The 8,936-nt window shown below is 70.0% G+C and overlaps 1 protein-coding gene across 1 annotated transcript; it reads left to right on the top strand.

Annotated features, from left to right (window-relative positions):
- Positions 1–233: 233 nt before the first annotated feature.
- Positions 234–8,936, top strand: THRA (thyroid hormone receptor alpha). The gene is made up of 8 exons (XM_069786379.1): positions 234–431; positions 1,889–1,950; positions 3,379–3,479; positions 3,567–3,714; positions 3,929–4,134; positions 4,540–4,686; positions 4,782–5,040; positions 5,967–8,936. Exons 1-8 carry the CDS (start codon positions 379–381, stop codon positions 6,215–6,217), a joined length of 1,227 nt encoding a protein of 408 aa, XP_069642480.1. The 5' UTR covers positions 234–378; the 3' UTR covers positions 6,218–8,936.

Below are 8,936 nucleotides of genomic sequence, written 5' to 3'. Positions count from 1 at the left end.
CTCGCCCAGCCCTGCGTGCTCTGCACGGCCTTGCACACCCTTCACGCTCTCAACCCAGCTCTGCTCGCTCCTGCACGCTCTCGCACGCTCCACGTGTTCCCGCACCCCTCGCGCGCTCTCACCCAGCCCCACGTTGAGGTGCAAGCTCCCGGGGGGGCCGCCCAGGTCTGCAGCCCTCGGCCCCCCCTCACCGGGGGTCCGGCTTCAGCCACGGTTTGTCTCGGCAGGGTCCGGCCAGGGATGCTGCGTGGAGCTGAGCACTGAAGCGGGCGCCATGGGGCGCGCATCGTAGCCCCCCGCCGTGGCCCCCCCGCGCGTGGCACCGGTGGCAGAGCCCACTCGGTCGGTGCTGAGCGCTCCTTGATGGAATTGCGGTGAATGGAACAGAAGCCCAGCACCCTGGACCCGCTGTCGGAGCCAGAGGACACCCGGTGAGCCCCCGCCCCGTGCCCACGCCGGCACTGCTGCCGCAGCCCCCTCGTCGCATTGTCCCTCGTGTCCCCACACCCTGTGTGCGCTGATGCCCTGCGTCCCGCTCTCCGTGCGTCCCTGCGTGGCCGCGTCCACGTCCGTGCCCTGCGTGGCCCCACGCCCTGCGCATCCTCGCGTGTCCCCAAGTGTCCCCGTGCCCAGCGTGTCCCCATGCCCGACATGTCCCTGTGCATCCCTGCGTGGCCGTGTAGGTGTCCATGCCCCATGCGTCCCCGTGCGTCCCCATGCCCCGCGTGTCCCTGTGCATCCCCGTGTGGTCGTATAGGTGTCCATGCTCCGCATGTCCCCATGCATCCCCGCATGGCTGTGTAGGTGTCCGTGCCCCACGCGTCCCCGTGCGTCCCCACGTCCCAGGTGTCCCACGCGTCCCCATGCCCCGCGTGTCCCCGTGCATCCCCGCGTGGCCGCGTAGATGTCCGTGCCCCACGCGTCCCCGTGCGTCCCCACCTCCCAGGTGTCCCCGTGCCCTGTGTGTCCCATGTGTCCCCGTTCCCCGGGGTTCCCCCCCCACCGTGCCCCGGGTGTTCCCCACTCGTGCCCGTGCCCCCGCGGGGACCTCTCCCAGCCGCCCCCTTCCCCGGCCGGGGCCCCTCGGGCCACCCTGTCCCGGGGCTATTTCGGGAGGGCCACCCGCTCTCACGTGCCCCGGGGGGAGCCAGCCCCGGGGGGAGCCAGCCCCGGGGTCACCTTGGGCTGGAGCCCGGGACCCCCCCGCGCCGGACCCCGGGGTGGGGGTGCGGGGGTGGGGGGGAGCTGCGGGGTCTCCCCTGGGTGCGGGACCCCCCCGCCTTCCCCAGCCCGACCCGCAGGTGCCCATCCCCGTGGCGTCGGACCCCCCCCCGGCCCGGCCGTGCCAGGCGGCTCCGCCAATGGGCTGGTGCCGTGCGGGCGAGGCGCGGACCCCCGCCGCCCGCCATTGGCTGAGCCCCTCTGATGTCACTTCCCCGCTGAGCCAAAAGGACATTTTGTCTTTGACTGTAAATGAGCCCCTCCCCCACCCTCCCCTCCCCCAGCCCTTCCCTCCCCTCCCCCACCCCCTTCCCTTCCCCTCCCCCACCCGACACCCTTTCCCTTCCCCTCCCCCCCTTCCCTCTCCCCCTCCCCCCCCCGTGTCGTCCCCCCCAGCCCCGGCTCAGCCCCCCCCGGGCGATGCCGTGTCCCGGGTCGGGGGTCCCCAGGGGTGTCGTGTCCCGTGTCGTCCCCCCCCCCACCCTCCCCCGCACCCTTGGGTCCGTGTCCTGGCACCCCAGTGCCGTGACCCCACACGTGGCATCGCCCCTGCCCCCCCTCCCGGACCCCCGGGTGAGGGGTGCCCACCACCTCCCAGCTGCGGGTAGGGGACCGGGGTGCGGGGGGGGGCCGGGGGGTTCGGTCCCAGCCCGGCCCCCTCCCGCAGGTGGCTGGATGGCAAGCGCAAAAGAAAGAGCAGCCAATGTTTGGTGAAGAGCAGCATGTCAGGTACGGGCTCCCCCCCTCCCCGCCCCGGCACTGCCGGGCACCCCCGGGGTCCCCCCCGGGCACCCCACATCCTCACCGGGTTCCGCAGGCACCACACGTCCTGCCTGCATCCCACAGGCACCCCACGTCCCTGCCGGGCACCCCGGGGTCCCCCAGACAACCCATTCTCCTGGCCCCCACTCAGCACCCCACATCCCTGCTGGGTCCCACAGGGTCCCCCGGGCACCCCATGTCCCTGCTGGGCACCCCCGTGTCCCCTGGGCACCCCACGTCCTCACCGGGTTCTGCAGGGACCACGCAGGCACCCCAGGGTGCCCTGGGAACCCCACGTCCCTGCTGGGTCCCCCAGGGTCCCCTGGCCACCCCACTCCCCTGGCCACCCCCCCAGCACCCCACATCCCTGCAGGGTCCCACGGGCACCCCACGTTTCTGCTGGACACCCCACATCCTCACGGAGTTCCGCAGGCACCACGCATCCTGCCTGCATCCCACGGGCACCCCACGTCCCTGCCGGGCACCCCAGGGTCCCCCGGGAACCCCATTCTCCTGCCCCCCCCCCCAAGCACCCCACATCCCTGCCGGGTCCCACAGGGTGCCCAGCACCCCCCATCCCCACCGGGACCCCGAGCACCCCGTGTCCCCGTGGGGTGCCCGTTCCCCTCCCGCACCCCGTGGCCGTGGGTCGGGCCGGGGCGGTGCTATCGGGACCAGCAGCACCCTGGGGTGGGAGATAAGGGGGGCCCGGCCGGGCGCTGCCCCCCCAGCCCTGCCCCATTCCCCAGCGGGGAGCGGCCGGCGCCGGCGGGATCCTGCCGGGCGGGAGGAGGGGCCGCTGGAGGGACCCAGGCGTCCGGCTCCCAGCCCATCCCCCCCCCAGCACCCCTCCCTGCTCTGGGTGGGGGGCGAAGGACCCCGGGTCCCCCCACATCTGGCACCCACAGTGCGCCAGGGTGGGCTCTCGGGGCCCCACACCTGGGTTCTCTCCATCCCGGGGGGACGTGGGGATGCCGGGGTGCTGGGGATACCGCCCATTCATGGTGGGTGCTCCGTGCCTCAGTTTCCCCATGAGGCCGGTGATGGGGGGGGGGGGCGGCGTTGGGGGGCTGGTCCCCGGGCTGCCAGGCTGGGGGATCCCGGACAATAGCGGGGACAGTGGGCCATTGTGTGCCCGGGGAGACGGGGACACCCCCCCGCAGCCGGCTGGGGAGCCAGATAATGGGAGCTTTATTGCTGCGGGGGGCTCGGGCAGCTCCCCCCCAGCTACCCCCCCCAGCTTTTAACCCTTCCCATGTCAGTGCTGCCCGCAGCAGGGCAGGGGGCGGTGGCAGGGCCAGGGGCAGATGCTGCCGCAGGGGGAAACTGAGGCACGGGTTGGGGGGTCGCGGCGGCGGGGTGCGCCGGGGGTCCCTGACGCGCGGTGCCCCGCAGGGTACATCCCTAGTTACCTGGACAAAGATGAACAGTGCGTGGTGTGCGGGGATAAAGCCACCGGCTACCACTACCGCTGCATCACCTGCGAGGGCTGCAAGGTGAGAGGGCAGGGGGTGGGTGGGCAGGGGGTGGGCAGGGGGGCTGACCGGGGCTCACCCCATCGTATCCCACCCCGCTGTCCCCAGGGCTTTTTCCGTCGGACCATCCAGAAGAACCTGCACCCCACCTACTCCTGCAAGTACGATGGCTGCTGCGTCATCGACAAGATCACCCGCAACCAGTGCCAGCTCTGCCGCTTCAAGAAGTGCATCTCCGTGGGCATGGCCATGGACCGTGAGTGCGGGGGGGGCACCTGCTGGTGTCGTGGGGATGGGTTGGGGTCCCGGCACGGCCGGCGGTGCCGTGGGGCGGGGTGCTTGGTGCAGCTGCAGGAGCGGGTTGGGGTGCCAGGCGTGGGGGGGGGCCACGCTGCAGCTGCGGGGTCGGGATGCACAGCACAATGAGGGGGGGTTTGGGGGGTGCCGGCTGATGGGGGGGCTCCCGGCAGTGGTGCTGGATGACTCGAAGCGGGTAGCGAAGCGGAAGCTGATCGAGGAGAACCGGGAGCGGCGGCGGAAGGAGGAGATGATCAAGTCGCTGCAGCATCGCCCCAACCCCAGCGCGGAGGAGTGGGAGCTGATCCACGTGGTGACGGAGGCCCACCGCAGCACCAACGCCCAGGGCAGCCACTGGAAGCAGAAGCGGAAATTCCTGGTGAGGGCATGGGGCATGGGGGGAAGCCGCCACCGCCCTGGACCCCCTCCCTGGCCAGTCTCAGCTGAGCACCCGCACACTCGGTGCATGCATGGCAGGCATGCTTAGGGTGCCCCTGCACCGGGGGGGGGTGGTCAGAGCCGGGGGTTTGGGATGTCGCCCGGTGTCCTTGAGCTCGTCACCCCCAGAAGGGTTAAGGGGTGAGCGGTGACCGAAGGGGACAGCTGTGCCCTGCAGGGGTGGCCCTGGCCCTGGTGCCGGCGCTGGCACACAGCTCCCTCTCCTGGCTGCTGCCCTGCACCCAGCCTTGCCTCGGTTTCCCCCTGCCACGATGGGGGTCCTGGGCGAGGGGGGACACACACAAGGTCACACCACACCCCCCAACCCCACCATCCATCCCCACAGCCCGAGGACATCGGCCAGTCACCCATGGCCTCCATGCCTGATGGGGACAAAGTCGACCTGGAGGCGTTCAGCGAGTTTACAAAAATCATCACCCCGGCCATCACCCGCGTGGTCGACTTTGCCAAAAAACTGCCCATGTTTTCGGAGGTAAGGGGGGGACCGGGGTCAGGGGGCGCTGGGGCCGGGGCTGCAGCAATTCCGCCCCCCCCCTCCACCCCTGACACCGTCTCCCCCCTGTCCAGCTGCCTTGCGAAGACCAGATCATCCTGCTGAAGGGCTGCTGCATGGAGATCATGTCTCTGCGGGCGGCCGTGCGCTACGACCCCGAGAGCGAGACACTGACGCTCAGCGGGGAGATGGCCGTCAAGCGGGAGCAGCTGAAGAACGGCGGCCTCGGCGTCGTCTCCGATGCCATCTTCGACCTGGGCAAGTCCCTCTCTGCCTTCAACCTGGACGACACCGAGGTGGCCCTGCTCCAGGCTGTGCTGCTCATGTCCTCAGGTAGAGGCATCGGCGTCTGCCCTCGGGGCTGGTGAGGGGGGCAATGGGGTGGGCACCCCAATGCCCGGAGCCCCCGATGTCCTAGAGGTGTGTTGGGTGGGCACCCTGATGCCTGGAGCCCCCAGCATCTTAGGGATGCAAGAGGTGGGCACCTTGCTGCCCAGAGCCCCCAGCATCCTGGGGTGGGCACCCTGGGGAAACTGTGCCCCACTGGCTTTGGGGGGGGAAATGGGGTGGGCAGCCCAGTGCCCTGGGGTGCATGGGGTTGGGCACCTTGATGCTGTGAGTCTTTGGTGGTGGGCACAGCTGGGGGCTCCCAGGGTGGGCACTGAAATGCCCGCTGCCCTGGGAGCTGGGGGTTCATGGGGTGGGCACCTGAATGCCCCCAGGGAGCTATGCCAGGCTGTGCTGGGGGAAAGTGGGGTGAGTACCCTAATTCCCAGTGCCCTGGGAAGCCGTGCCAGGCTGCATGGAGTGGAGGGGGGGGGATATGGGGTGAGTAACCTAACGCCCAGAGCCCTGGGGAGCTGTGCCAGGCTGGAAGGGGTGCAAGGGGGGGCACCCTGATCCCCAGTGCCACAGCAGCCTGGGGGTGCAAGGGGTGGGCACCCCAATTCCTAGTGCTGCAGCCAGGGGGTGCAAGGGCTGAGCACCCTAATCCCTAATGGTGCAGCCTGGGTGTGCAAGGGGTGGGCACCCCAATCCCTAGTGCTGCAGCTGGGGGGTGCAAGGGGTGGGCACCCCAATCCCAGCGCCCAGCAGCACAAGGCGCATGGGGCGAGCACCTCGATGTCCTGGGGAGCCACGCCAGGCTGCAGGGGGTCTATGGGGCGGGCACCCCAACACCGAGGGGGGGGTACGTGGGGCACGCAGCCTTGCGGGAGGACGAACCCCCGCCCTGGACGCCCGCCTCCCTGTGCCTGCAGACCGGACGGGGCTGATCTGCGTGGAGAAGATCGAGAAGTGCCAGGAGACGTACCTGCTGGCCTTCGAGCACTACATCAACTACCGCAAACACAACATTCCCCACTTCTGGCCCAAGCTGCTGATGAAGGTGACGGATCTGCGGATGATCGGCGCCTGCCACGCCAGCCGCTTCCTGCACATGAAGGTGGAGTGTCCCACCGAGCTCTTCCCCCCCCTCTTCCTCGAGGTCTTCGAGGACCAGGAGGTGTAGGGCTGCCACCCCCTTCCCCCCCCCATGCCCCCCCACCCCCGCTCTGCCCCCCCCCCCTCGCCCCCCAAATTTTTCTTATCCCTGCCCCTCTCCTCCCAGGGGCGAGGGCGGGGGGATGCTGCGCCCAGGGTGGGGGTCCCGCCGTGCCCCCCACGGCTGCCACCCCCTGCTGCCCCCCCGCGCCCCAGGACTTGACGAATTTTGTTTGTTTGCACAGGGAAGGGCCCCGACGGTCGAGCGTTTCCTTTATTGTCCTTCTCTTCTTAGATTATTATTTTTTAAGCATTTATTTCCCTCCCTGAGAGGCTAAAATATTAAACTAACTGCACTTTGGAAGGAGAGGAGAGGAGGAGGAGGAGGAGGAGGAAGAGCAGAGCAGAGAGGAGAGGAGGGGGCTCTGGGCTGCACAGGGAGAGGCTGCCCCGGCCGGGGGGGCCGCGGCCACATGCACTTTTGGCCGGGCAGCAGTGCGGGGGCTGGGGGGGGCCAGGACCCCCCCCCAAAGCGGCATGGGGGGCATGGGGGGCACAGCGGTGGCAAGGGGGACCCCAGCCCATAGGGGCATGGGGCTGGTGGACATCCCCCCCCAGCCCACTGGCCTCTGGGTCTGCCCCGGCTGGGGTGGCCCCCCCCGCCCCGCACACATGTCGTCCCCCCCCCAGATTCGGGGCCAGATTCGGGGCTTTGGTTTTCTCTGTCTTTTTTTGGGCTGAGAGGAGATGATTTTGTGCCAAGCGCCGGCGGATGGTGGGCGCTGCGGGACACCGGGGGGGGGCCGTGGGGACCCGCTGCGGCCGCCCCCCCACACCCCCACCTTTTCCGTTGTCCTTTTTTTGTTGTTTTTTCCCCTCGTCCTCGTGGGTTTATTTGTCGTGTCCGTCAGGAGTTGCAATGGCCCCAGAGGCGCCGGCGGGGGGGGGGCAGCGGGTGCCCCCCCGGGACCCCGCACAGCCCCCACTGCACTACTGCCCCGGCCCCCTGGCAGCAGCACTTTGGGGGGGGCTGCACCCCCCAACTGCTCCCCCCTGCTCTGGGGGGGGCCAGGCTGCGGCGGGGGCTGGCAGGGGGCCGGGGGGGTCCAGGGGTCCCGGCTCGGCAGGGGGCAGGGCTGCAGCGGGGGCACCCGGGAATGGTTTTATCACCTTTTTCCCCCCCAATTTAGGTTTGTGAATTTTTTCTTACCTCAGGCGGAGGCCGAGGGGGGGCGCGGGCCGGGGGGCGGCCGGCGAGGCAGGCAGCCTGCCGGGGCCCACCTAAGCTAATATATATATATATATATAAATATATATAAAATATATAATTTTTGTAATTAAAAAAAAAAATCTTTTTACGGGTCGTTTAAAAGCAGAAATCCCAACACGAGACACTTCCCCCCCCCACCCTGGGCACAGGGGGCCGGGCCGGGCTCCCCACCACACCCCGGCCCCCCGCCACGGGGGTCGTGTCTGGGGACCCCACCGGACCCCCTGCAGCCGGGTCGGGGGGGTGCAGTGGGGCCATGGCATGGCAGGGCCGTGGCACCCATGGGTGCCCTCGTGGCCGGGTGGGGGGGGTGTCACAGTGCCCTCGGCCCCTCGCAGCAAGGCCAGCTTTGCACTTGGTGCAAAATGTCTTAAAACTCTCACCCCGGGTGTCTGGCATGGGGTGGGGGGGGGGTCCCAGCGTGGCCCCCAGAGAACACGGCTGCGCTGGCACCAGCGGCGGGTTGTGCAATAGGAGCTGGTGCCGGGAAACACGAACGCCTGCGCTGGGGGGGCACAGGGTTTGGGGATTCACCCCCCCCCCCACCGGCAGCACCGGCCCCCACCGCCTGCGGTCACGCAGAGCCCTGCCCTGCGCGCGCCGTCCAGCGCCGGCCTTAACACGTGCCTTCGGGCCGCGGCCCCCACGGCACGGCGGCCGGGCGATGCCCGTGCCGTGCGACGCCGGCGTGACGGCCACGCGTGCTGGAGCGACGCCTGCGCGATGGCCGCGCAACGCCGGTGCGGCGGTTGTGCCGGTGCCGTGGCCGTGGCGTGGCCACGCGATGCCCGTGCGTTCCCGTGCACGGTCCGTGAGATGCCGCGCGCTGCCCGCGCTCGCTGCCCGCCCGCGTGGCAGGGCAGAGCTGTCGCGGGATGTGTCTTAAGCAGCAAAACGTGACCCCCACGTAGCCGGGTGGGGGCCCCCCCCGGGCGGCAGCACGGTGCCCTGGGGCAGCTCGTCCTGGGGGGGCACAGCCCGGCCCCCCACCCCGCTGGCCAGCATGCCCTCGCCCTCGCACTCCCCCCGCGCCGCTCCTTCTCGTCTCTGTCTCGCGTCGCCATCGCACGTCCAGCGTCGGCCCCGGCTTTGCCGGGGGGGCAGAACCGGTGCCCCCCTGCCTTCTCCCACCCCCCCCCGCCACCTCCCCCGGGCCATCCCCGTCCCCCGTCCCCGTGTCCCCCGTCCCCCCCAAGCACATACCTCATGGCTCCCGGAGCTGCCCCCGCTTGGGGCCGCGTCAAGCCCAGCCGGCACGGCTCGGCATGCCCCGGCATGGCTTGGCACAGCCCGGCGCGGGGTCCCCCTACTATGCATGGTGCCGCGGTGGCGGCGGGGGCCGCGGCCGGCGTCGCTGAATGTAGGGCGCGGGACGGGGGGGGCCGCTGAGCTCCGTGACAATCACAGTCTGTGACGTGCGATTTTAAACCCTTTTGTGTTTTGGTCAGGATTTTAAAGAAAGATATTTTTATGGTAA

This window comes from Haliaeetus albicilla, chromosome 7 (genome assembly GCF_947461875.1).
Source record: "Haliaeetus albicilla chromosome 7, bHalAlb1.1, whole genome shotgun sequence".
Lineage (NCBI taxonomy): Eukaryota > Metazoa > Chordata > Aves > Accipitriformes > Accipitridae > Haliaeetus > Haliaeetus albicilla.
The sequence above is the reverse complement of the archived record's forward strand: the minus strand, read 5'-3'. Positions and strand labels throughout refer to the sequence as shown.

What these genes read in the sequence shown, in the direction of transcription:
- THRA (XM_069786379.1), top strand. Translation starts at nt 379, where the DNA reads ATGGAACAGAAGCCCAGCACCCTGGACCCGCTGTCGGAGCCAGAGGAC. An exon ending in GGTGAAGAGCAGCATGTCAG is followed by an intron (nt 1,951 to 3,378) that starts GTACGGGCTCCC and finishes GGTGCCCCGCAG; the next exon opens with GGTACATCCCTAGTTACCTG. An exon ending in TGTGCTGCTCATGTCCTCAG is followed by an intron (nt 5,041 to 5,966) that starts GTAGAGGCATCG and finishes CTGTGCCTGCAG; the next exon opens with ACCGGACGGGGCTGATCTGC.